Source organism: Drosophila virilis, chromosome 3 (genome assembly GCF_030788295.1).
Source record: "Drosophila virilis strain 15010-1051.87 chromosome 3, Dvir_AGI_RSII-ME, whole genome shotgun sequence".
Classification (NCBI taxonomy): Eukaryota; Metazoa; Arthropoda; class Insecta; order Diptera; family Drosophilidae; genus Drosophila; species Drosophila virilis.
In genome coordinates, this window is record NC_091545.1 from 10,329,963 (window position 1) to 10,356,744 (window position 26,782).

Here is a 26,782-nt window from a genome sequence, read left to right on the forward strand (position 1 = left end):
ATGTGGTTCTTAATAAATAAAATATAGAAATGATTCAGCCTGGATGCTTCTAATGCATGAGTCATATATGAATTTGTTGTGGCTTACCTGCATGCAGCAACTGCAGCGCTGTGCGCTGAGAGTTCTGGCCGGGAGAGCTTGGGCGCCCTCTCTCTCTCTCTGCTGCCCATCCATGCCTGGAAGCCGGCCGGCAGCTTGTCCAGGCAAACAAACATTCCAAGGATCGACAACCTGCAGCGGGCGCTCGCTCAACTGTTTGCTTTTGGGGTGGCACAAGCTATTGATTTTTAGTGGCATGCCACGTCCCGCGGCCATTGAGCCATTGGGGTAGTCTCAAGTTCGTCTGCCAATTATTTGCCGCTTATTAGTGACGGCGCCGGAGCTGCAGTTCGTCTCGGATTTGGTCCGTTTTGTGTGCTGGTGGTGTTGGCCGCACGTGACTTCTTGCGTCTCGGGCGGTCGCTTTGTTTGCATTTGCATAAGTGGGCTGCTCCTGGTCTGCGTCCTGCTCGACGATGCTGACTTTGACATGCAACACAAACTCAAGTGTCGCCCTAATGCTTGGCCATTACGCTGAAGTGAGGACGCCCGGACGCAACTGCATTGAAAATACCCTCCATGTGTGTGTGTGTGTGTGTGTGTGTGTGCAGCCACCCCCAAAGTAAATCAGTGCCACCCCGTCAGGGGGTGCTGACCAGGCGCTGTTTAAGCTGTTTTGTGTGCCAAGCGGTATGGGCAAACAGTGGGCAGCCAAACCGGTTTCTAATCCTTTCAGCGCATGCAAATGCAAACAAGAATCGCAAACGCAAATGTTTCCCCTATTTGCGTGGTCAGCGAAAACTTTAGCAACAAAAAAGGGTTGAAAAACTGGACATGGTCGGACTTGATGTTGTTATTGCAGCGACCACTTTTCACAATTCCTATTAAATTGTTCAAAATTCGTATGTATTTTCTATTATTTGGCAGCAATGCAACACTGGTACGATCAAGAAGAAGATATTATAATGATTTGCATGCCAAACACACACACACACGCGCGCACGCACGCACACACATGTGTCTATACGCGCGCTCACTCTCTCGCCATCTCGCTCGCTCGCTTGCAGTGCCTGTCGTTTTTGCGCCTGTTCTTTTGCGTCTTCGTTTTATTCGTTTTGTGGTTGGCGTCGCTGCAAGTTCAGTTTTTTCGCGTCGCGGGGCAAGTGCGCAATTGAATTGTTTTGCATTGAAATTCGTTGAAATAAATACACATAAATATAATACGCGTGGTGTTGTTCTTATAAGCATCGGGGCTTAAATCAATAAATTTTATATTCGCATATGCTGATCAGCATGTGAATGTGTGCATTAGTGTGCTTGTGTTGGTGTTAAAAGAAGAAAAGAAAGCAAGAGCGATTCAGTGTTGAGCAGCACAGGTATGTCAACAAGTAGCCAATTAGAATCCAATTGCTACAAGAATCGATGCTTTGCTAGGCAAAGATCATTCGTCAAACATATGGCAATAATTCCCTTAGTCAAAGCTCCAAATCAATCGAATCATTTGCAATTACATAAATACAATACACAGTAAAGGCTGCCATTGCATCAATAGAAATGGCAAACAAAAGGCAAACTGCCAGCTCTCTGACGATACCAATATCTACTTCCCCCCACACAGCTCCTGCGCAAAAACAGGAACGGCAGCAGTGCTGGGTAAATGGGTGGGGATAACAAACAATTGTGCACACCCCAGTCGAGGGCTTCTGTCTTACTTCACGCTTCCATGGGCAGCAGTTAAAGCGAATGGCAGCGCCAGAAATCGCATGTATTATCCTCGTAGCAACAACAAAAACAAAGGGCAAACATTTTTCGCTTTGTTCAAGACCAAAAAGAAAGGCCACAATGCTTGGCCAGCGACATGTGCAGAGCTCATCAGGCTATGGCAATTTCGGGCGCCCGCCTGCTGCTCCCACGGGGATGCAATGACAATGCCGCTGACAACGACAATAACAGCTCAATACGCTGCGCTGGGGTCTCCAAAACAACAAGAGCGAAAAGTTTGGCAATGAAAAATGTTTGTCAAAATCAAATTTACAAGTTGGGCTGCCCCATTTTTTTTTTTGCGCTCGACTCGACCATTATTGAATGTTTTGTATGTTATTGCACTCTAATGGGTTGCAGTTTTTTCTCCCTACTTTTTGATTGCATAACTTACAACTCCCCAAAGTACCGTTAGTCGTCTTAGTGGGCGGTCTTGCGCGCGCTCTTTTAGATCTTTGCTAACCCCTGGAAACCCTGGCAGCCCTGGCACGGCGTGGCGCATTTATGAGTCGAACTATGTTGCGTTTGTTTGTAATTTAATGAAGTTAGTTACAGCATAGCTGGCAGTAAATTTCATTACCTGGCAACTTTCCTGGTAAGCAACAAATGAACTCTTCCGAGAATCAAATTTCATGCGCACTTTGGTAACCCCCACTGGAGCTGGACGCGGACCCACAGCCGGAGTCGGAGCTGGAGTTGGAGTTGGGCCAACGCTGACGAGCGAAAACTTCAACACAGAGCTGGCAAATGGACAGACAACTCATTGTTGTACAATATTTTATTGTGTTTTTTCGTCGTTGTTGTTGTTGCCCCTAGTTTTTTGTTATGTTCTTTTCCTGTGTTTCTTTTTTTTGTTTTTTTAATGCTGCCTGCCTCTATCATTGCAATTCATTGCAGTTGGAAGTGGATGCACTCAAGCGGCGCAGCTGTTGCGCTCTCCCGAGCTTATGACTGGGGCCACATCTTTCCATCTTTGGGCTGATATCAGCTGGCGGTGCAAGTTAATTGTTAAGTGCAGTTGGAAGCTGTTTTTTTGTGTCTTGTTGAAAGATTAGAGAAGACAAACTTAATGAAGTTTTATGCGTTTCTAATGTGCAGCCAATTTGCTTTCGATGATATTTCAATTGTGCTGCTAGACAGACCACAAATTGAATGGGCCTCAATTGCATGATGAACTACTTACAAACTCTTAAATGGCAGTTCTTCAGCCTAGCCTCATCTTCGCTTAACTCTTGGCGAGCCGCACGCACAGGCTAATCAAATGTCGCCAATTGGGCTGGATGTCAAGTGCATGGCACTCAATTTGACGACCCGTTCCCATTGTCGCTAACTATTTTTACACACACTCATCACATTATTATCATATGCACAACGATAGCTCTTCATGTTCGTGTCGGGTTGGCCAACTGTCGCATAAATTGACCAGCGCAGCTCGCGTGTCACTTTGTCAACTCCTCAGCTCAGCTTAACATTATTTAATTACGAGAGCAACAAATGCGGCAACAGCGGCAACAACAACAACCGCGACAAGAACACTTCGTGTCATAAAAAATTATTTTACGCGCGCTCTGCTAGAAGAAGACAGCAGCGAGGGGGGGCAATGCTCGGGCGAACGTAGCTTTAACTTTAACTGGTTTTAGTTTGTTGTTGCTTTTAGATACCCTGCAAATGGATATTAAGATATATAAGGTATAAGAGGCAGAATATACACATACATAGTTGTAGCGTCTTTATCTTTTTTTAAACCTTTTTGACATTTATAGAAGGAAGCGAGAATTGCTGGGCTTAGGGTATCTCCCAGTCGGGCACTTCAAACTAGAGCACTCTTGCATTTCTTGTTGTTGTTGTGGCTCTCGTCGCAGAGCACCAATTTGCAACATTATAATTTCGCTTTGAATTACACACACACGCACACACACACACACACACGCTGCACACAACAGCTGAAACGAGAACAGTTCATTGAACTTGGAAAAGCAAATGCAACTACAACAGCAACAATCAAAAAATGCCAAAGCACAATCATTAGGAGCTTGCATAAAGCAAGCGATTATTTTTACACTTATTAAATTTTAGCACACTGCAACAGCAAAGTACATCATAATCATCATCATCAGCAGATACACATATGCATAGATCGAACAGCAGCTGCAGCTCCAGTCAGTCTCCGCTCCATCACACTTGAGATCAGCAGCTGTCAGAGATGGACCATTTAGTCACAGCATAAGGCCAAATCGATTTTTGATCAATAAGGCAAAGCATCGCATTTGTCAACACTATAAAAATCAGATTATAGTACAGTTACTAGAGATTAACGGTATAATGGTTGTAAGCTATATACGTCACTGGAACATTTTTAAACACTGTACGATATAGCTGAAAGATTATTCAACACTAGACGAATCGATCCGCTTAAAGATCAGTCGCTAAAGAACAGCATAATTTCACAGTATGCTTAAGCATCGATAACTAGTCGTGATAATCACAGCTGGAGCATTTTTCAACACTGTCAGAGTCACTGCATCGATCCAGCCAGTACACAAGCAAATCACATTCGATTGCTCAGCTCTGTCGGAGCGTAAAGTGAGCGCCTTTTGCTACACTGTTTATGCGTCCATCCGTTCGCTTGTCCAGTAGTGCCCGGCAGCTATTTTACACGCCATTGAGTTACAAATGGGCGCTCCTATGTTCGATCTTGACTGCTGCTCTGCTACTTGGCGGCATGTGTTGAGTTTCTGGTTCATGCTGCCCCCAAGTGCACTGTGTGCCTTTCCTGCCTTGCTCCAGCTGCAGCAGCCCAAACACGTCTCTATCAATTCGGATCGCAAATCTGCAGCTTTCTTGGGATTTTATTTGCGCTCTGCTGAGCGTTGTTTCTTCTATTGATTGTGGATTAAGGCAGACGCGGCACAGCACAGTTCCTGCTGCCTGCCGCTTGCCTCTTGCTACTTGCACCATGTTGTCTATTGTGGCTCGTTTCCTGCTGCCGCTTTGTTCGTTGCCTGGCTGTGGCTCCCCGTGTGTCTGGCCTCGTTTTGCACGTCTGCGCTTCCTTTCACAGGGAGCTGGCAACAACATCATTACCTGTGGGCTAGACCAACAACAGCAACCACAAAAAAAGTGAACCATTTTTCAGCACTGGCACAACCGTTGCAGCTGGAAGCTTCAATGCTCTCCCGGAGTTCATTCAACTGGCGCCGCCTGTTGAGATATTCGCATCGCCTTCGTTTTTTTTTTTCGTATACTCTTACAGAGGGCATTTCTATTTTTTCCCGGAAGGGGATATCTCTAATATCATAGAACATATATATGACCAGTAACAAGAGCCGATTCTGTATATGTCTCATCATCCGCTTCTAGGCAAACAAGTTGTCCATTATCCGAGTCAAGCTCTAGTCCAAAGTTTAGTTGCATCTGAAGGTAACTTATACCTAAATCTTACAAGCCTTATTCAGCTCTGACTTGGACTGATATATCTTTTAGTATATAGTTACAAACAGTCAAGATAGTGTACATTTTTTCTTCACTTTGTATCTATCCTGATCGGACTTTTATATCATATCCCTTATGTCTGTTCTAGGCAAGGGTATTTTGCCTTCGGCGTGCATCAGTTAAGCTCTTTTTTCGTTTTTTATTTCGCCAGTTGCTTTGCTTCCTAGTTGAAAGTTTGTTGACAACCACGAAGGCAAAGTAAGGGTGCTCCAGTTGATGGATGCAGTTCTTGTTGTTGTGGTTGTTGTTGTTCTTGTTGTGGATAATCCAGCATTAAAAAGTTGCCTGGCGGGTTTTTTCACATTTGGGCCTACAGGCAGCCCCAGTTGCAGCCTCCGCCCCCGCCTGGGGTGAAAATCGTGAGTTTGCGCTGAACTGAAAATGTGCCACGTTGCACTTGTTCGGAGCTGAGGGAATTGCCAATGGAGAAGATATTGCTAAAGTGCTCTCGCGTTTACCGTTGCCCGCAGATAATTTAGTTTGTGGCCCAAACCAAAAAAAAAAAAAAAACAAAAAAGAAAAGCAAACTGTGAAAATGGCCCCGAAGTGGCATAAACAAGCGCTGCGCCTCGCTCTGGGCTCACAGAACGCCGCCTAAGATGGGCAATGGACCGGGGACTGGGACGTAGCCGGGACTGGAACTGGGACTGGGACTGGGACTGGTCTATGACTGCTGCCTGCTGATGGTGCTTATGGTTTATGTAATGGCCAGGCTGGAAACGTGCACGGCCTGCAACATTAAAGCGTGGAAATGCAGCCCGACTGCTCCATTGTTATTGCTGCTGTTGCAGTTGCAGTTCGTTGTCGTTGTTGTGGAAAATGCAATTAAATAGCTCGTTGGGCCGGGACGTGGTATAAATATTATCAGCACCTCCGCCATCAGCTTGGTTCAGTCAATCAATTAGAGGCATATCGCAGCGAATGTTATAATTGAAATACCAAATACCAGATGCCAGATGCCAACTCCTCGGGCATCTGACCATGGCCTTAAGGCCTGCAGGCGCAGTGCAATTACACGTTGTAGAATTCATCCATTTTCCACATGAAGAGCACTGTGCAGGCATCCCAAATGTTTTAATCCTGTGCTTCCAGTTAATCACAAGCTGCCCGGATCTGGGCCTGTCTCTGTAATGACGCACTCAAAGTTCAAAGCCCTCCAGCTCTCAGATTTGTTAAGCTGTCATTTGAAAGCGCCACAAAGTCTCTTTATCAATTGCCCGGGGGACTCTGCATCTATGCCCGGGTCGTTCCTTTCATCATCCTTGCAATTTTCGTGTTGCCACAAATTAACAAATTTTCTGGCCATCTTCTTGGTTCTAAATAGAACCCACGCCACATTGTGCGGCCGGCACGCTTTTCATAATTCATATTTTGCCAGCTCTCGTTTTATATGTAAGCAGCTCTTCTTGTTTCGCATGAACGCATCATATAACGCAAAGTTCTGTAAGAGAAATCACGTAAAATTGTTTGAGCTGGCTTTGATGTACTAGAGAATACCCTAGTTCTTGCAGATATCCTTCTTGATCAGACAGATATTTATCCTCTACCAAAAGTCGTCTGAAATAATAAAGCAAACTTTCAGATTGCCCAATCCTTAACTTTTGGGTGTAAAAAATGTTCTTCCTTTTTGTTTGAGCTATTAAAATATAATTCAAAAAACGTTTTATTTATATATAACTTAAAAATCAAACACTTTATGGTAAAACCTATGATTATTCGGTTTTAGTCGAATAATAAATAATTTTGCTATTTGGATAAGATTTACGCAAATCTCGATCTACGATCGAACTGCAAGCAATGCCTGCTTCGCTTTTTACAGGGTATACAAATAAAGTACACAACAAAATCTGCGTACGCAATAAATTTATTTACAATTCATGCACTCGCGTTTCCCTGCTGCGACTCCGGCCCATATATCATGATGGTTTTTCATGGCCTGACTCTAATTTGCATATTCATGAAATCTGACACCCCCACTCAATGCCGGGCGGCTGGCTGAGAAATTTGAATTTAAATTTGAATTTTTATACAATTTTTTGCCTGGGCACCCGCCACTTGCGTCTGCCATTTGCCACTTGCCACATGCAGGCCGAGACGAGCCGGGCCGGGCTGGGCCTGGCCGGGCACGTGCTGTGCTAGCTCATAATGACGTCATTAGAGTGGGCTACCTAACTGAAGCGCAATAATAATCCTCACGGCGTTCCGCACGATCATTAATCTGGCCCAGAGTCGACCGAGTCGCCCCTCCGCGTTCCCCACTGCGATGCGATCTTTGACATTTTTATACATTGCCCATTTTAGCATGTGCAATTTTTTCAAGCAATTTATCCTAATGGAAAGTCCAACCAATGTGGCGCGATCAGATTTCGCCCCTGAACATGACCGTCGGTTATTGGTGCCTGAATTATGAGCCCCGCCGCCAACTTCCAACTGGCAACTGGCAGCGAAAAGCATTAGCCATAGCTGGAGTCGGAGCCGCAGCCAGGCAGATGCAAAGATTAGTCGCTAGAAAAATTGTTAATGTTCGTTTCGGTACGGGCAAATAAATTTGTTTCACTTGCGGGCGAGGAGGGGATATAGAGGAGGGGGGATATTTGGCTACAAGAAAAAGTCGTGAAAACTGTTTGGCCGGGTAATTGCTGATAATGCCAGGATCGAGGCAAATTGACTTCCAGCTGACCCACAATCTGAACTTGAAATTTACTTCAATGTAGGCTAAATGCCTGGCTGAGATTGGCTTTTTCTCTTTGGATTAGGGAGGGTGGGCAGTGTTGGAGCAGAGCTGAACTCCCGCTCAAGCGCTCGCAATTAAGCATCATTAAAACTGGCAAAGTATAGACCAAAGCCACGTCAAGTGGAACCCGTGGGGTGAGCAGCAACAGCAGCAGCGTGTGACAAAATGGCCACATTAGGAGCTGGAGTTGGAGCTAAAGCTGTAGAGGCAGGAGCTGGAGCGAAGCGGAGCTAAAGTGGTTCGGCTTGACATGCCTCTTGACATTTTCGGGTGCTAATGATGACGTTGAGCGACTTTCCGCTTCCCCTCTGCACATTAACATTCATTTAAAAATTTGTCATAATTGGCCATTTTATTGTGATATTGTGTTCGTTTTTATTTTATTCTTACCATTTCCCAGCACTGGCACTTGACATTCCCCGGGCAAATTAAATGACGATTCGGCCCATTGTCATATCATAACCTGTCCCAGTCCCAGTTTGTACCATTTCCCAGATTTCTTGTAATTTTTGTTCTCTCTGGCTTTCCGGCTGCCAATTAAATGAGGAGCTCTTTCGTGTTGGCTCCCCCAATTTTCTGTTGCTATGTTGCTTGGCTTGGTTGTTGTTTTTTTTTTTTCACATCCTCACGCGCTTTATTTTGTTTTTATTTCAATTCTACGGAATTCCTTTGAGCGCGAGAGGGGGGCATTAACAAAAAACAAAAATGAAATGTTATTTTTAGTCAGCGCAAAATTTTTGCAATAACAACAATCCGGTTGGGTTTGCAAACTGGCTTCTTGGATTTCTGTGCCTTGTTTACGGATAACGTACTTGAATAGCATCATCTACCAAAAATCCAAGCTGTGCCAGTTCCATTTATACCATTTCCATAGCTTAAGCATATTAGATGCGGGCATATAGAAAACAGAATAACTTGTATATAAAAACATAATGCTGCATTATTGAGACGCCAGCGCATTTGCCGCCCAGTTCGTGACCAGATCCGGGCACACGGCGCTCTGGTCATAAATCGTGCTGGATGCATGACCCGACATGGAATTCCTGTACTCGATTTAAACGGTAGCCGCAGAGACAACTGGGTTGAGTGCTGTGTTATCTTGGCTATTTCTCTGATTGATTGATTGCTTGCAGGCTCACATTTGGACTTGGACCTGGACCTGGACTGGGATCCAGCTTTGTCTGTCTGCTGCTGATGCTGGCAGATCAATCGCTGCTGGAGCAGCGCAATTTCAATAATTCACAAAAGGCAACGTCAAATGGGAGACCCCGAAGAGTTATAGTCCTCGACATTTCAACTGAGGTCGCTGCTGCTGCTGCTGCTGCTGCTGCAGTTGAAGTTGCATTCAATGTTGTTGTTGTTGTTGTTGTTGGCCACTTTTCGCCTTTGATTTTCAGTGCGCGATTAAAATGCGCCTGGGCCCAAAAAAGGCAATGACAATTTTAGCTGGATCTGTACTTGGACCTGGCAGCCGTTGCCTTCCCATAGAGCACCCCCAACAGCAATTGCTAGCTGTCTCTGCCTCCCTCTCTCTCTATCTCTGGCTGTCTCTCTCTCCCTCTCTCTCTCTTTTTGTTGCCGCTGCCTTTTAATAAACGCATCGCTGCGCATTCGCACAAAAAAATGCCACAAAACAATGAGAAATGTCTAAAAATTGCAATGTGCTGCATCCGTTGCACTGCCAAGCCGCGCTCCCTCCCCAACCACTTATGACTCCCCCCCATTGTGTGTCGCCTGCCGCTGCAGTGCATCATCAACGAGTGGGGCGCACGTCAAGAGCTGCTGGCTCTGCTCTGTCGCCGCCCTGCTCCCATTTAAGGCGCAATGACGCGCCGCTCATGCGCATCACGCACATGCCTTGTTCCTTGTCTCATGCTCTCCCCGCCTCCTCCAATTCCCGCGCCTTTCTTCTGCCAGTTACTGTTTTGTCATCCTTTCTAATCGTCACTCGCCTGAGTCAGCCTCTGACAGCGCAAAATATGCAACAGCAGAGCTGCCATCCGTTGGGCCAATTGGTGGGCGCATTATCAAAGCCATCGCAACGTCACGATCGGCCCAAGCCGAGCACCTTGGGCGGTTCCCAAACTGGGCTATGCCGATGCACACCAACATTTGGACACTTCTGCTTTTTGTAGAACTTGTAATGAAATGCAGGGCTTAGTAGTTAAGTACTTAAATACTTGTGCTCTATCCCAGAGTTTTGTTCACTTCAATTCTTCTTCTTTTATCCTGATTATAAATTGTATTTTTATTAATATTATAATTACTTGTACTATTATAAGTATTATCATCATCATCATCATCATCATCATTGTCATTGTTATTGTCATTGTCATTGTCACTGTCACTGTCATTTTCATTATCATTGTTAATACTATTCCTATTGATTTCAAAGATGAACTAGTTTTTTGGTATTTCCGTTCATATTTCTCGATGCGCGTTTTTAGTGCCCGACAGGTTTTTCCTTAGCCAATTCTTTTAGGACAATTTGTCAACTACAATAACTTTCAGAATTCTTAAATGGTTACACCCTTGCGCTTGGTTTGATATGCTGTCTGGCTTAAATAGGTTTTTTTTTGGTATTTTTTTCACATATTGTAGGGCATCAATTGTCTCTTGCTGACCGAAAGCCGGGTTGTTTCTCCTGCACATTTTGAGGGCATGATGAGATTGTTTTTTGTATTTTTTGTTGCTTTGCAGTTCGCTTTCTGCTTCATTGCCACATCGATGCAGTTGCAGTTGCAGTTGCAGTTGCAGTTGTTATTGTTGTCGTTGTTGTTGCTGGTGACATGCAGCTATTTTTAAACGCTGTTGTTGTTGTCGCTGCATCTGCGATTTGGAAATTGCATGTTGCTGGCCCATTTGTTGTTGTTTCCCGCCGTGTTGCCCTGTTCCAGTTGCAACTGCTTCAATTTGCTTGTTAAGTTTGTACAGCTTTGCGCTTGAATTGCAACGATTTACCAATGCAGCTGCATCCACATTCGATTTGCGCGCGTCCGCTCTGTGTGGGAGTTGCTGCTGCCCCAGAGCCGCCAAAAGGCAATCAATTCCGCCAAGACAGGCCAAAAGCGGCGGGGCCATTGCCCAAGATAGGGTAAATGCGCTTCTTCTGCTTCTCAACCTCCTACTCCACGCTCTTTGGGCATTGTTTCAGGTGCTGTCGCTTGACAGTCCGCACAGGTAACTTGGCTGGCGTCGTTTCCGGTCATCAAGCGTCCACTTACGGATGTGTTCCCCCAATTCGAAAAGTGCTAACGAAGTGCAGGGCAACAAGCAGCAAGCATTTTGTTAGTTTTTCTCGCACGCTTCAGCGGCAACGACTCCCAGCTCAAGCTACAGCTCGAGCCAGACCCCGAGGCGACAACGCGCTAATGACATTCACAACCTGAGCTGGGCGCTGGGAACGGGATGCGGGAGCTGGTTATATAGCTGCACGTGTGTGTGTTGGCGAAATTAGCATTTAAATGCGGCCATTGGGCCAGTTATTGGAACGGTTCTGTTGGCCATTACGCTGATAAGTCAATGCTGCACATCCGCACGAAGATACTTTTTTGTTTTAATGAAAAGCATAATGAAAACTAAATATCAGTCCAGGCTGAGCTGGCTTGAGCGCCACCCACGCAGACCGCAGATCATTTGGCAATTTAATTAAAAGCGACCACCCGGGCAGAAGTCCGCGAAAGAGCCGCGGCCAGCTCATGCCTCAGCACTTGGGGGCTGCAGTAATATGAGGAACCATCGTTGTCATAGGCAACCTAAAAGATACTTTTGTATCTTTTGCAGCTGGCGGCTGGTGTGGAGAGGCTCAATCAGAAATCGATTTCCGGCACATTGTCAAGTGCAAAATGTCCAAGAGATACAAATAGTATCTGCAGGCGACTCAAGTAACTGTCAGATACAAAAGTATCTTTTCTTTTTTTGCTGGCAAAGTTCAATAGCACGCGTCTCTGCTTGGGTCTCTGTGTGGGTTTTCCTATTCGTAATTATTTATCGTTTTTATGGCTGTCCCTCTTGCTCAGCTGTCGGCTCAACGACAATCCGTCAGATACTTCTGTCTGCCTCGTGGCTCTTAATTTGGTTTACGCTGCATCATCATCATCATCTACAGTCGTTGCGGCAGCAACTTCATTACAGCACAGTATCTTTGTATCTTGATGAAAAACCAATTGTTTCTAGCCGACGTCCATTAAATTGGAAAATGTGTGTTTCCGCGCGATGTCAGTTGCTTGAATTGATGCGGCGGCCGGCGAAAGCGCTTAATTATGTCAGGCAGTCAGTCAGTCAGGCAGGCGTTCGGTCGGCTAGTAACGTGTGACTCAATTGTATCTTAAAGATACTTTGCCCATTGCTGCACTGGCCCGAACACGTTAAGCGGATAATTGTCGTTGGCCCGATGTCATGCTGAAAATAAAGCAAACAAAACTTTGAAGGGCTTCCTTGAAAACAGAATTGCCGCCCACACACACACACGCCGAGATAGATACAAAAAGTATCTGCATTGAGTGGCGTTTAACTGCAGCAGCAAAAATCGATAAAAGGGCAGCAGCTGTTGTTGTAATGCAAACGAAAGTAATTGTATCTGTATCTGTATCTATACGCACAACTGTAGCTGCTCGTGTATCTGTATTGTTCCCAGGCACTAGTTGTATCCAAAAGATACACACACGCACAGTTTTGTTAATCAAATCAGTGTTGAATCGAGCGCATGCATAATGAAAGCTGAATAGGACGCGCTTTGTGCATCAATTATGTCGCATTAAAGCCAACATCTTGGCGTTCGCATCTTTCAGATACAATTCACCAGCGCTCCATATTATGTAGTGTGGTTGAGAGAGGGAGAGGAAGCATAATGTATCTGCCGCCCACACGATGAAAAAACTGCATCCTCAGTCGTGAGTAGATGTTGCCTGCATGCTGCATGCTGCATGCTGCATGTCAATGTCAGGCCGAACCCCTGACGCAGTTACTTGCAACTGCAACTTGCCTCAATTTCGTGTGAGTGTGTCTGTTAATCTGGCGCTGCCTCAATTGAAGCTGCGCCCGCTGCGCACAGCTTTCCCCTGCGAGGGCCCCAAGTGGGTGTTGCTCGAGTGTGCTGCCCCATCTCCAGCTCCAGCCGAAGCCCCATCAGCATGTCCAGAGCTGCAGCTGCAACGGATTGTCAATTATTAACCGTTGTCAAGTTGCTTTCGCACTTTGGAGGCGACTCCAGCCTAGAGGTAACCGCTCGCAGTTGTTGCATGCTCTATTGTCTGTTTGTCTGTTTTCTCCGATTCTTTCCACTCACTTGAGCACACACACAAGTGTGTGTGTTTGTCTGTGTGTGTGTGTGTGTGTGTGTGTGCAACATCAATTGTTGTACAATTTTAAGTAACTTTTAATGGTCTTTGTCGCGCCCGTTGTTGTCTCTTTGGCCGATCCGAGAGCGAGAACCATTCACGACCAGATGCATCTCCTTTGTGTGACTCTTGATATTGTTGCAAGTACTTGCATGTGTATCTGTCAGATACTCAATCTTTGGCCAGACAATGAACCCTAAGAACACAAATGCTGCCTGCTCCGAGTGACCCTTGACTCGTGTAAGGTAGTCCGGACTACTTAGGAACGGCTAAATTATTGATTAACAATTGTTTTCCTTCTCATGTCTCCTTATTGATTAGATAATTGTGCTGCGCAGTGGCAGCCTTTTAATTAACCCCTTTTACCTTTTCCTTTTCACCCTTTAACTGGACTCTCCGACATGTCTGGAGGTGCTTAACCTCCACTCTGAGGCACACCTCAAATGGGTCTCATGTTTTATCTGGCTTGCAGGCAAACATGAAACTTACAGCCCACGAACTATGACACCACTTGCTGTGCCAATGTTCAACGTGTCCACATGCAGCCATGTCCTGTCCGTGTCCCTGTCCAAGTTTCTAAATAATACAGTAAATTGTGGTTGTCAAGTGGGTTGCCTGTGGGTGGGTGGGGCACATAAAACTACCGCAACCGCAGGACATTGTTGAAAAGTTTTTTTTATGATGTTTCGCAAATTCACAAAATGCTTTGCCAAAAGTTTTTTATGCTTTGAATTTAACGCATTTGTAGCTGTGTCGTTTTTATGGCCTACTTGAAGGCGCCCAGACCAGGAATCACTTACGACCGGGTGGGAGTCGCAGGCACAGACCCAGACCCAGACAGAGACGGAGACACACAGAAAAAAGCCATATAATTGAGCTTAAACATAAAGCGGCTTTGGGGTTTTATTTTTTTGGCAGTGTTCTCTATAAAAGGGGCAGACAATCCCCTGACAAATTGTGGCTTAAATTACGAGGGGGTCAGGGAGGGGGGACTGTATCCATAGGAATACGTATAAGACGGCAAGTCTTATGGCACTTCCTGTTACCCACGCGAGTTGATCCACATTTAAATTAAACATGAACTTGTTAATTACCCACACAACCCACATGACAACAACAAGCAGAACGGCAACAACAACGTGCCACATGTGCTCCTACAGTTGCCTCAAATTGCGCTTCCTTTCAGCGGGCGCAGCTGGTCACGCCCCCGTCGCGTCATTTGGCGGGTTTCCTCGATCCCATTGAGGATCTGTCCCAGCCAACGTGACAGGCATACGTCATGCTGTCGATTTGGGTAACTCAATACGCATTTCATTGCCACTTTTTAGGGCCCAACATTTGTGGCAGATAGCGGTGCAGCTGGCAGCTAACAATTTTCAAATTAATTGTATCAGTAGGAACCCCCTATGTGCGCCAGGAGCTGGGCGTGAAAAATGTTCACATGTGGGCTGACGGGTGCATCAGGAATTCTTCTCTTTAGCTAAAGAAGCAAGCTGCTTTGCTAAAATTCCCAAACAGTTAAAGCGCCCGTCTCTCTCACTCTCTCTCTCTCTCTCTTTCTGGTGCTTGGCATCACTTTCGTTACGCATCAGAATTTTCAGTGTGGAAAAGTTGACATGAAAAATGGCAAAGCAGCAGCAGCAACAACAAGGACAAAAAGAAATAACAAATAAAAGTTATTTTTCTCAGGGGTAGCCTCCGATCAAAAAATAACAAAGGGGTTAAACAGCAGCAGGGGAAGGGTGGGGGGTTAGTTGTTATGACGCATCAATTGCGTGATTTTTGCCCGACAGATGTTTTTCCTGAACACAAATTGCGCCTCATTCTCCATCCTCCATCCTCATCGAAGTAGGCAACACTCAACACTTGTGCCATTAGAGGTGAATCTCAAACGGAATCCCAATGAACTGCCAACCGGTTGCCCCTCAGCCCCGCACTTCACAGCAGTAACAGCAGAGCGCACATACACATTGTATTTTGCAATTACTGTACAACACACAGAAAGAAAGAAAAAACAAAAAAGAGAAATGAAGAAGAAAACCTCAACGAAGCCGTCGCCATGTGCCGCAGTTGTTGTTCTTGTTGTTGTCGTCGCCGCTGCTCGCAACGGGCTATGCACAATCCCTGCAGCAGAGCGCAAGAAGGAGTGTGAGTGCGAGCGCTCGCGCAACAGAGAGAGAGAGAGAGAGAGAGAGAGAGAGGGAAGGAGACAGTGAGCAGAGCGCTCTGCACTGCTTTCATCCTATGGACAACCCCTATGCCGGCAGTTTATGTTTTGTTCTGCCGTGCCTTCCAGTGAGCGAGCGCCAACGACAGCGCCAGAGAGCAAGAGCTGGCGCGCGAGAGAGCGCTTACTTCCAGTTTGGCTAAAAGTACTCATTTGTGCTGCCATTTGCAGCGTCCGTTTGCGTTGGCCGCCAGTTTGAGCAACGCTCTGCTAGACGCCGCACGCTTTCGGTTTCGCTGCTTCAGTAACGCGCACGCGACTCGCACTTTGCCAGCTCTTTCCATTTTCCCACTCAAAAAAAAAAAAAAAAAAAACAGAAGTAAAATAAACAAAGAAAAACTACGACCGGCTTTGTGAAGGATACCTTTTAGAAATCCTATTGCCAAATACCAAGTGCAAAAAAAGAAGAGAATTTTCTAGAGTATTTTGTGCGCATGTTAAAAAACGAAAACAACAAAATTTGTTGCATTTTTTGTATACACACCTAAGTGTCCTGCAGGACTCGTATACATGCTCGCTGTATGCTGCACACTCGGATTATTTCCACTTGCCATATTTTGCCATAACAACAAATTTGCATAAAGCGAAACAAGTAAGAAATATCAAAATATCAACTAAATAATACAAATCTTATTATTTAAAAGAGACAACTTATAGATTTATCTTTTTGCCAGTCGCTCAATATAAAAAGATTGTCGTTGTTTCTAAAGATAATTATAGTTATATTAATCAACATTATTTTGTGATATTTCATTTAACATGAATGTTAAAAAATAAATGTTATACTTTTCGCATTCTTTCAAATGGAATTAAACTCTAAAATAAATCAATATCCAAATCTCCTTGGCCATAGAAAACTCTATACAATATTATTTTTCAATTAAAGAGCAGACAATCTTTTAACTTAAATTCAATTTGGAAAAACATAAATATGCCCAGCAGCCCTTTATATATCCGTAGGCAGCTTCAAACTAATAGCTCGTGTCATTATTCTCTCCCCCCACAACACTTTTCTCGCCCCTCTGCTCCGGTTCGGCCCGATGACATTTCCATTAGCAGCACATCTATCACGGCTGTGAAAATGCTTGGAAAATCCTTTGAAAATTTCATAAACATAACGCGCTAAGCCCACAAATGTCATTGAAATATATCCAACCATCGGGCCGCCAGTATAATTTACAATAGCTTCCATAAAAATAGGCTAGCCAGAAATAGCTGCTCGGGGCCCAATTAATATGCAAGCCAGCAAAATAAGTCCCCAGAAGAAGAGACGTTTTGGACTTAAAGCCCCGCGATTCGATCGTAATTCAATAATAAATTAATAGGCGCTGGCAATTAAGTAAAACTCCGGCGCAGGCAAATTCCGGGCAGCTGTGCTCCAACAACAACAACAATAGCAGCAGCAACAATGAAAAAGGGCGCCCAAATGACTTCCGGGAATAATTTGAGAAAACAAAAAAAAGAAAAGCCAACAAAATCAAAGCAAAGAGAAAAACCTGACAGCTGGAGGAAAAAACAAAAAACTGAAGACGCAACATTTGCATTTGCATGCGTTCAAGATTTATTGGGCCGCGACTGTTCCAGTAGGGAGCTCCACTAACCACCCCCACCCCCACCCCCACCCTCTCCCCCCTGGCAACCCTATTTTCCCAGCCGCCAATTGTTTTGCCAGCTTTCAAAGACAAAAGCCGCTTTTCGTTTTTTTTTTTTTTTTTTTTGTTCACTTTGTCAGGTTTTCACATTTTCACTGCGTAATCAAAAAACAGAAAAGGGAAATATATTGCTTCAGATTCAATTGAAATTTTCTTATGTCATGGGCGTTAGCGCGTAGGCGTGGCAGGGTCCCATGTTGTGTGTGTGCTTTTCGGGCGGCACGGCTTTCACTTCAAATGTAAACAACAATTAGAGTCTTTGGTTTTTCCAACTGGCCAAAGTTTGTGACTGGGCAGGAGGTGGGGGCAGAGTGTGTGGAAAACTAAACAACATTTTCAACACTTTCCAATGCTAGATAAACAATATGCTCAACAGTTGTGGAGCCCACCCCAACCCCTCCTGAACTTCAATTGCTGCTTTTCACGGGTTCATGGTCAAATGTTTCATTTCAATTGACTTTTCCGGCGCTGTAAATCCCTCAACGATCCCCCGACTCTCAGCACAGATCTCCACTCGACTCCGACTCCGGCTATTGACACTGACTAATGAGGCAGCCATTGGAACAACTCATAAATTTCAGTGTCCAACTGTTGACACACAAAGTAAACAGTCGGCAATAAAGAATACACGTTGCTTCCAAGGGCTCCTAACTCAAAAACCAGACAACACAAACACACACACGTACACACACACTCGCACACACACACAGGCAACGCTCATAAACTTCCATTTTGAGTATCCTGCGGTGCACTTCAGCTCTGCTTCTTATCTGACTAGCCCAATCTTAGCCTTATCGCTGGCTCATAAAACACAACTAACGCATCCTTGAGAGAGAGGGCAGCAAGAGAGTGAGCGAAAGAGTCGAGAGAAAGAGAGGGAGGGAGATGGAGGGATACTTGGAAATCTGAAACGTTATCTTGTTTGTTCAAAGTGCGCAATAAAATCTTACATTGATCCGTTTTTTTTAGATAAGAAAGCAGCGAAACATTTGCTCAGAACATTACAATAGTTTCTGAAACCAAAGACTGCACAACTAGTAGATACCCTGTGAAAGTAATTTCTTCTTAATTTTGATATAATAATGTAAATAATAATGGAATATTAGAATACATTTTATTAAAGATTGAATATTCCATTTAAATATAGAGATCGACCGATTCTTAATTGAAAACCTGAAGATCTTTTGCCTCAGCTAGTATCGAATATCGAGTTTCCAACACAAGATACCCTACACACTTGCATGTACAGACAGGGTATACTCTCACGTTAAACTCAATGGAACACGTTTTCTATTTGATTGTCCCGTGAGCGCGATTAATTATTCATCAAAATGGAAGTTATTTTTAGAATTCCCCTGCGAAATGGCGCCCAGCTTTTGCGTATCCTTTGAGCCCTTCCTGTACTCTGGGTCTGCTTTGTCCCAGGAGATTGGCATCTATCAAACGAGTCCCAGGCTTGGCTACCGGCGTCGTCTGTGGGTTTTAAGTTTGAGTTATATTTGTTTCACATTTCATGCATGGCTGGGCGGCACATCCTGCCACATCCTGTTCTGCGACACGTGCAGGCAAATGAACTTTGCATGCGAACAATTGGCGAATGGCGCAAGTTCATTAGCAGCCAATGTGCTACCTCTTCTTTATATGTTTGATTAATCGCCATGAAATTAACAAGAAGAAGAATAAGAACAACAACAACAGGTAACAGCCGCTGATGGGCTATTAAAAGTTAATTTCGAGCGGGCGAATCGTTTAATAAATTGTATCTTACAGATACACCACAGCTAAACAGCAAAAGCGCCCCGGGCATTTGTACTTGAACTCTGTGGAAGCTTTAGCCGTCGCTTGTTAGCCAAGGCGAGGCGTCGAGGGTCGAGGCGAGCGTGATCGACTAAAAGATACCCTGTGCTTCCTTCTCTATGAACTCAGATTGTACTTGCTCTTGCCTTAGGCCTTCAGTTTGTGGAAGAAATATATTCCTGATCAACTGTGCCGCATCTATGAATTTTTCAGGACATAAACTTAGAGAATAGAGAGAAGCTTGGCGTACCTAGCTTATAACTATCGAGATATGTATATAGAATAGGTACGAATATTTTATGCTACAAGATGAACATAGTCTGATTGTGAACTTACATACCTGTGCCTCCTGCAAAGATTTTCTTTCCTCTGTTTGTTACATACGTACGCACAAAACTAATCTACCCTCTTTAATGCCTTGCTGAGCTTTGCGAGCATCTTGGCTGGCTGTTGGCCGCTTGTCGGTGTCCGGATGACAAATTGACTTCGTTAGAGGCGCGCGCCCGCGATGATTTTGAAATATGAGTCGCAAATTGAAAAATGCCTAGCCGCAGGTTGTTGAATGTGCCGCTGATTGCTTTGAGCTGGAGTTGCGGCTGCTGCTGTTGGTGTTTGTGGTGCCTGTGGTGGCAATTTTCAGTTGGCCAACCGGCGCCTAAATGTGCCACCTTGCAATTTTCCACCCACGGCGCCTCGGAAATTTGTGCCCGCCGCCGCGTGTTAATTGCATTTGCAGTTCCTGTCACAATAATTGTTGTTGTTTGAGTTGTTGTCGTCGCTGTCTAGACACATTTCCTCGTATATAATCAAAACTTGTCTACCAAAAGTATCTGGAGGGTAGCTGCGTTTATTTACAGCGCTTGAAATTCGATCACAATCATGTTTTTTAATAGCACACAGCCGTCCGCGTGTGTCCTGCAGTTCTTTTCGAATATCCTGTTTAATTGTCCATGAAGACGCCCACAACAGGACAACAGGCTCGTCGCTGCATGTTCACATTTTTATCGCGCTACCCTGTACTCTAAGCACAAAGGGATAGGTATTGCTAGAGATTTTGATATTTTGATAGACAATCTACTCCCCCTTGAAGAAGCCATTTAATAGTTAAATAAAAACTATTTCCCCGATTCACAGTTGAAAAGCAACTGCTTTTGGGCTTACAGTGTAGAAGTCATCGGGCTAAAATTTCCTCTTGACAGAGCATTGCGTAGTTTATTACACCCGACTTGTCTTTTTGCTGTTTACCTGTCTGCCGCGGCGAGACAACCCTCTCCCAAAATTTACTGCGTGTCAACACGCACATGGCACGCCATCTGGCGGCGGGAGTTGGCAGCCGCCCTTCTTTGGCTCACTTCTGCGTGTGTTAGTCAACACTAATCATAACAATAACAAACAACAAATGGATTGCTTTCAATCTAACTGCCACCGCCCCCGCCCCTGCCCACGCCTCTGTCTTCCCCCTTGCTGACATTTCCTACTTGAATTTTATTTCATGCCTGGCTGACTTTAACGGTACAGCACCAGGGTTCAACACTCGCAGGTTGCGCCTTTGTCGGCAGTTAAATCAACAGTCGCCAGTTGGAAGAGTTCCCACTGTACCGGCCGCACTCCTGGGCGTGCACAGCAATTGCATTTTTATGCGTTTCAAAGTGTTTCTCGGACATGTTAAAGATAGTCCAAATTTATTTGCTGATTAAAGTCCGCGCATTACTCAACTGCTCTTTGGGGCTAATGCGTGGTTAGTTGTTGCTCGTTTTTAGTGGTTTCTCTCATTGTTTTGTTTTCTTTTTGTCGGGGTGGGATTTGTTTAATGTGTGTGTGGTTTGTTTTTATGATGCATGCTTTTTAGCGTCGCACAGTGGGCTGCAACTAGGCAGCACTTGTCTAAAAGGGAGCCAGCTCTACCGTAGTTTTCAACACTGACGCCTCTTCTGGCTTGACTGTTGTCGCAATGGTTCCTCCTCAAAGTTTATTAACTTGTGGATCACTCGAGAAAAACACACAATCCCGCGGCACAATATCATGCTTCTGCTCGGGCACTACCACAACACATGGAGCTAGTTTTTTGCAGACCAGTGTTCACGTAGCACCTGTAAAAAGCGAGTTTTTTCGAGTTCTCCTCTCTAGATCCGCCATATTCAGTCTAAAGCAGGGGCACCTCGTGCAGGATGTGGTTTCTCACCACATATGGTCGGTCTTCAACAAAGGGCTTGAGGACCGCATTGTTGCTGAGTTTGTGGCGCAGGCTTTCGGCCTTTGCCCAAAGTCTTCGCCCCCATCTATTATATATATATTATGATTTATTGAAATTAAATAATTGCAATATTTTCTGGCGCTTTTATGGAATTTCTCACCAGATTCATAAGCCTCGACCCACTGTGCCTACGCCCAGAAAAAGAAAAAACAATGTTTGCGAGCATAAAACATTTATGTTTTAACGGCAATTTTCGGCGCACTAAAAATAAAGAAAAACTACAACAACAAAAAAAAACGAGAAATAGTACAGGAAAGGGAATCGCATGTCAAACGCAAGTTTCGAATTGTGATTTAATTTATGAGGCAAGACAAATTATAGACGCCCGATACATATGCCACATGCTTCATATATATGTATACTATATACACATATGTGGACAGCCGGATATCTGGCTCAGATATTAAGCGGGGGAGACGCATGACGTGTTGGGCGCCTTAACTTTGGCCCCTTTGTCTGCGGCTGGTCAAAGGCTTTCAACACATTTCTCAGCTAATTAACAATGATGAGTGTTTGGAATTGATCAACATCTTCTTTTTTTTTTTGCAATTGCAATAAAGATGCTGCACAGACGCACGCACAGATACAGATGCAGCTACAATTGCAGCGCAAGATACAGATACTTTTGCAGCGCAAGATACAGATACTTTTGCTGTGCGTTTGCTGGAGCATAGCTTGAAGCGCGTCGTAATTACTTTGACCTGTTTCCGTTAACGAGTCTGCAGACTGGCAGACAGTGCGGCCTCCTACACTCCTAACCCTCTCCCCCCACCCCTCCCCCTCCTTCAACCGTTGCCTAATGCCCTGAAATCCGCTTCAATTGGATTTGTCCGCTTCGTGTGACACTTTTTTTTTTTTGTTTTCTTCACTTTCGATACGCAACATTCGCTGCGTTCTATTCGATTCTCATTTGCGTTGTTTTCCATTCTGTCGAGTTCTCCCTCGCGCTTTCCACCACGCTGCACAATTTCCATGCAGTTGACCAAACAGTCGCTGTCGCTGTGATAATGATAATGATAATGTCCACAGATTATGTCACGCAACAATTTGAACTTTAAGTTCACATTTTAATGGAATTTCGTTTGATTTACATGCACGGACAGCTGCGGGTCATGAACCGGCATCGTTTTCCACTGCGTAGACTCTTAAAGTGCATAAGTTAAGGATTGTTTTTTTCGTATTTGCTGAGGCTTCTCCTCAGAGTCTGAGTGTGGCATGTTGCGTTAACAACTCGGTCGCACTTTCTGCCAGATAACGAGACTGACATACTCAGCATTGATTAAATGGGCAAGTCTTATCAAAAGAAATGCATCCCAAAAAAAACTGATGAAGTCGTACAAATAAAATTACAGACTAGCCAGAAAGTTGGGAAAGCTGCAGCAAATGCTTTAAAGTAAAAGATCAGCGAGGGAATTCATATAGAACTTGTTTGCAAATAAAGGGGGCCGAACAGATAAAATCTATTTTAAGCCAGTCTTGTTTCGTTGTAGTAAGGTCTTAGCGAAAGAAATAAATAGAAATGAAGTCAAAAATATTGTTATTATATTCTCACAAAGACGCCTGATCCTTCATTGTTCATTGGAAGAATTTTCACATTACAACCTTCCCAAATGACATTCACTTAGTAAAAAGCAGCTTCGTTGACTGCTCGTTTGTTTTTTTGCTAGGACTTTCTCATGACTTCTGTCGCCTGGACTGTGGTCAATTAGGCCGACTCGTAAACGGGACGTGCTACTGTCGCAATAATTGCTGGAGTTTTCGTAGCCGACGGCGTCAACCTTAATGATTCGAGGACCCGTTGCAGGGCAAACGTTGCTCAAGAAGTTTTCCGCCAATTAAAAGGCGACTGTGTTTTTCTTATGGAAAAGTGTGAAATGCGTCAAAGCGCACGTAACTACAGTTTCGAGCTCGGGGAGGTAGCTGCCCGGCTGCCTGCCTGGCTGTAATGTGCGCAGCTGGCTGCTTAATAAATTTGCGGTCTTCCCGCCCCGAAAATGCCATGCGGCAGCCAGAACACGCAGGCGAATTTCCACGGTTACCTGAGACGCTTTTCCAGGTAGTCCGTTTGGGCTCCAGGTAGACGACACAAGACAAAGGACTTGAGCAGCCGGCATTTGGCTTGGGCTCAGCTGCGTCCGGATTTTCCTTGGCCTAGGTCGCATAAAAGTCAAGCGCCGGGCGCAGCGGCAGCTAGAAGCAAAACAGCACGCGATCGTGATAGATCCTAGATCCTTAGCTGCCTAGCAACTAGAAGTACTTAGAAGTACACGCAACAACTGAGGCCAAAGCTTAACCTAGTTAATCCACTTAGTCCAGGTCAGCAGCTGGAGAGGATTGCCATCAACTGCCACGTGAACTAACGCCAGTTTCCTGCTGTTCTTCCATTTCCAGAATTCACACAGAGTTCTCTAAAGTTAGACGCAGCGACTAAACAGACAGCAAAGACTTCACGATGGGCGAGATCGTGGAGAAGGAAACCCCACAGACTGAAGCGACAGCGGTACAGGAGCCGCTGGAGGAGCCCAAGGAGACGGACAAAATGCTGGACACCAAGAAGGACGATGCGAAAGAGAAAACAGCCAGTCCACAGACCTCGAAGCCAGCCTCGCCAAATGCGGGCCAGAAGTCGCCGACGTTGCCGCAGGCAGATCCCGCCGAGAAACCAGCCGGCGGCAATGGCGAGGAGATCATTGATATACCCACGGAGAACGGCAACAAGCCGAACGGTGCTGCCGACGAGAAGAAGGTCAGCAAGGAGGAGCGCGAGGTAAAGCCCAAGAAGATACCCATTGGCGGACTAAAGCTGCCCGGCTACTTCATGAAGAACAAGCCCAAGGCGGAGGGCGACGGTGCCGAGGGCGAGCTGCTCGAAAAGGACAAGGAGCTGGCCGAGGAAAAAGAGGCCAACGGCGATGCCAGCAAGGAGGAGCAGAAGCCACGCACCGGTCTCGGCCAGCGTCTGCGCAGCCTTTTCGTGCGCAAGCCGGCGGCCGACAAGGAGCAGCAAAAGAAGCCGCTGACCAACGGCGATGCGGATGCCAAGTCCGGTAAGTTGTTGAGACAGCACTGCATAAAAACCCGATAGCTAACATTCACGCTTTACCTCTAAATATATAGAAGCCACAGCTGAGGCGGCGCCCGGCGAGGACGCAGATCCGCCGCCAAAACGTGGCCTACTCAATGCCATCAAGCTGCCCATTGCCAACATTATGCCCAAGAAGCGGGGCGGCGATGATGTGGAAATGGGCCTGGGCAAGGCCGGTCTGGCCTCGATGGAGACACTGGATGATTCGCTCAAGGATCAGGACACCGTCGATCGTGCGCCGCTCAAGAGCAACGGCGCCGACGAGCTGAAGAGCGAGCTCAAGTCCGATAAGTTGGCCGCCCAGCAGAAACTGGCCGCCGAGGAGGAGGAACGCGAACGTCCCGTCTCCGTCTGGTGTCGCCTGCGCGGCTACAAGTGCAGCGTCGACGATGCGCTCATCGTCTTCGGCATACTGCTGTTTATGCTGCTGCTGGCCGTGATTGGCTATGTCCTCACCCACGAGACGCTGACCTCGCCGCCTTTGCGCGAGGGCCGCTACATTTCGGCCGTGACCAGCTGCGGCATGGTCGAGGGCGTCAAGGAGGACGGTGCATTCGCCTTCCGTGGCATTCCCTATGCGAAGGCGCCGCTGGAAAATCTGCGCTGGCGTCCGGCGCAGCTGATCTCCAAAATTGACGACTGCTGGAACGGCACATTGCAGACGCACAATGGCAGCGCGGTGTGCATGCAACGCCTGGGCAATGGCACCACAATTGGCGACGAGGACTGCCTCTACCTGGATGTGGTTACTCCACATGTGCGCTATACAAATCCGCTGCCCGTGGTGGTGCTCATCGGTGCCGAGTCTCTGGCGGGCCCTTCGCCGGGCATTCTGCGTCCGTCGGCGCGTTATTCGCGTTCCCATGATGTCATCTTTGTGCGTCCCAACTTCAGGCTGGGCGTCTTCGGTTTCCTGGCACTGGACGCACTCACCAAGGAGTCGCATCCGCGCACTTCGGGCAACTATGCGCTCACCGACATCATTGCCGTGCTCAAGTGGATTCAGCTGAACATTGTGCACTTTGGCGGCGATCCCAAGTCCGTTACACTGCTGGGTCATCGTGCTGGCGCCACGCTTGTCTCGGTGCTGGTCAGCTCCGCCAAGTTGGAGGGCCTGTATACGCGCGCCTGGGCCTCGTCCGCGTCGGCCATTTATCCGGGCAAGCCGCTGCAGGAGTCGGAGCGTTTGAATCAACAGCTGATGGCCACGCTGGAATGCCAGGATGCGGAGTGCTTGCGTGCGGCGTCCAGCGAGAAGTTGTGGGCCGCCACGCCGGATACCTGGTTCCAGTTCCCCGCCACGGTACCCCAAGCCGAGGAGCTGAGCAATGCCAATCGTCACGAGTGGCTGGTGTTGGATGGCGACATACTGTATCAGCATCCGTCCGAATCCTGGAAGCAGGTGCCCACGGCCAGCCAACTGCATCAGCCACGCCTTGTCATGGGCGCCACCGCACACGAGGCGCACACACTAAAACTGCGCGAACTGCACGCCAACTGGACTGCCGAGGAGGTGCGATCGTATCTGCAAAACTCACAGCTGGGCGCGCGCGGGCTAACCGATGAGATCATCCAGCGCTACAATGCCACCAGCTATGCCGCCCTTGTGGCCATCATCACGGACATACGCACCGTCTGCCCGCTGCTAACGAATGCCCGCCTCCAGCCGACCGTGCCCTTCTATGTTGTCACCCAGGGCGAGGGCGACGATCAGCTGGCCACCGTCGATGCCGACGTGCAGGCCATACTGGGCCGCTACGAGCCGCACACCGTGGAGCAGCGACGCTTCGTCTCGGCGATGCAGCAGCTCTTCTACTACTATGTCTCCCATGGCACGGTGCAGTCCTTTGACACGCGTCGCCGTGTCATCATTGTGGGCCAGGATGCGCAGGCACAGGAGGATCACGATCACTGCAATTACTGGATCAGCAAGGATATTGTGCCGCGCTATGCGCGCGTTGATTAAGAACCCGGAATCCCCTTCAACCAGCCCAACTCCTACTCCTACTCCTACTCCTGCTCAGACTATGACAATGTTCGGCGGTTTATTAACTGTCCCAAGTTCGTTTATCCTTGCTATCTCGCCTCCTCCCTCTCCCTACCCATCGAGATTTCCGACTTCATTATGAGTTTAGTTTAGCCTAAGTGAATCTAGTGTTTATATACGAATGTACATTTAGTTCTCGACAATTATTTAAGTTGTAAGTTCTTTTAATATAACGCCTAACTCCACAGCAGCAAATGCATCTAAGTATGTCTCTACTAAACGTAAACATAAACATAAACATACGTACATATATCTATGATAATGTATTCTTTAATCTTAAAAACACACACTCAGACAAACACACAAACACGAATAAAACACAACAAAATATATTTGAACATATACTTGTAAAGTA

General features: G+C 46.2%; 1 protein-coding gene across 3 annotated transcripts; it reads left to right on the forward strand.

Annotated features, from left to right (window-relative positions):
• Positions 1-1,180: 1,180 nt before the first annotated feature.
• On the forward strand, positions 1,181-26,759 carry Nrt (Neurotactin). Of its 3 annotated transcripts, none has more exons than XM_015175738.3 (3): positions 1,181-1,415; positions 23,687-24,342; positions 24,413-26,759. In XM_015175738.3, exons 2-3 carry the CDS (start codon positions 23,748-23,750, stop codon positions 26,344-26,346), a joined length of 2,529 nt encoding a protein of 842 aa, XP_015031224.1. In that variant the 5' UTR covers positions 1,181-1,415; positions 23,687-23,747; the 3' UTR covers positions 26,347-26,759. The 3 variants fall into 3 exon arrangements, with proteins under 3 accessions (XP_015031224.1, XP_002047020.1, XP_032290387.1); XM_002046984.4 differs by lacking the exon at positions 1,181-1,415 and adding an exon at positions 15,780-16,184; XM_032434496.2 differs by lacking the exon at positions 1,181-1,415 and adding an exon at positions 23,463-23,611.
• The last annotated feature ends 23 nt before the right edge of the window (positions 26,760-26,782 follow it).

Bases quoted from the DNA above. Each gene is read 5' to 3' on its own strand.
- Nrt (XM_015175738.3), top strand. From the start codon at position 23,748: ATGGGCGAGATCGTGGAGAAGGAAACCCCACAGACTGAAGCGACAGCG. The intron at 24,343-24,412 runs GTAAGTTGTTGA...CTAAATATATAG, and splicing joins CGATGCGGATGCCAAGTCCG to AAGCCACAGCTGAGGCGGCG.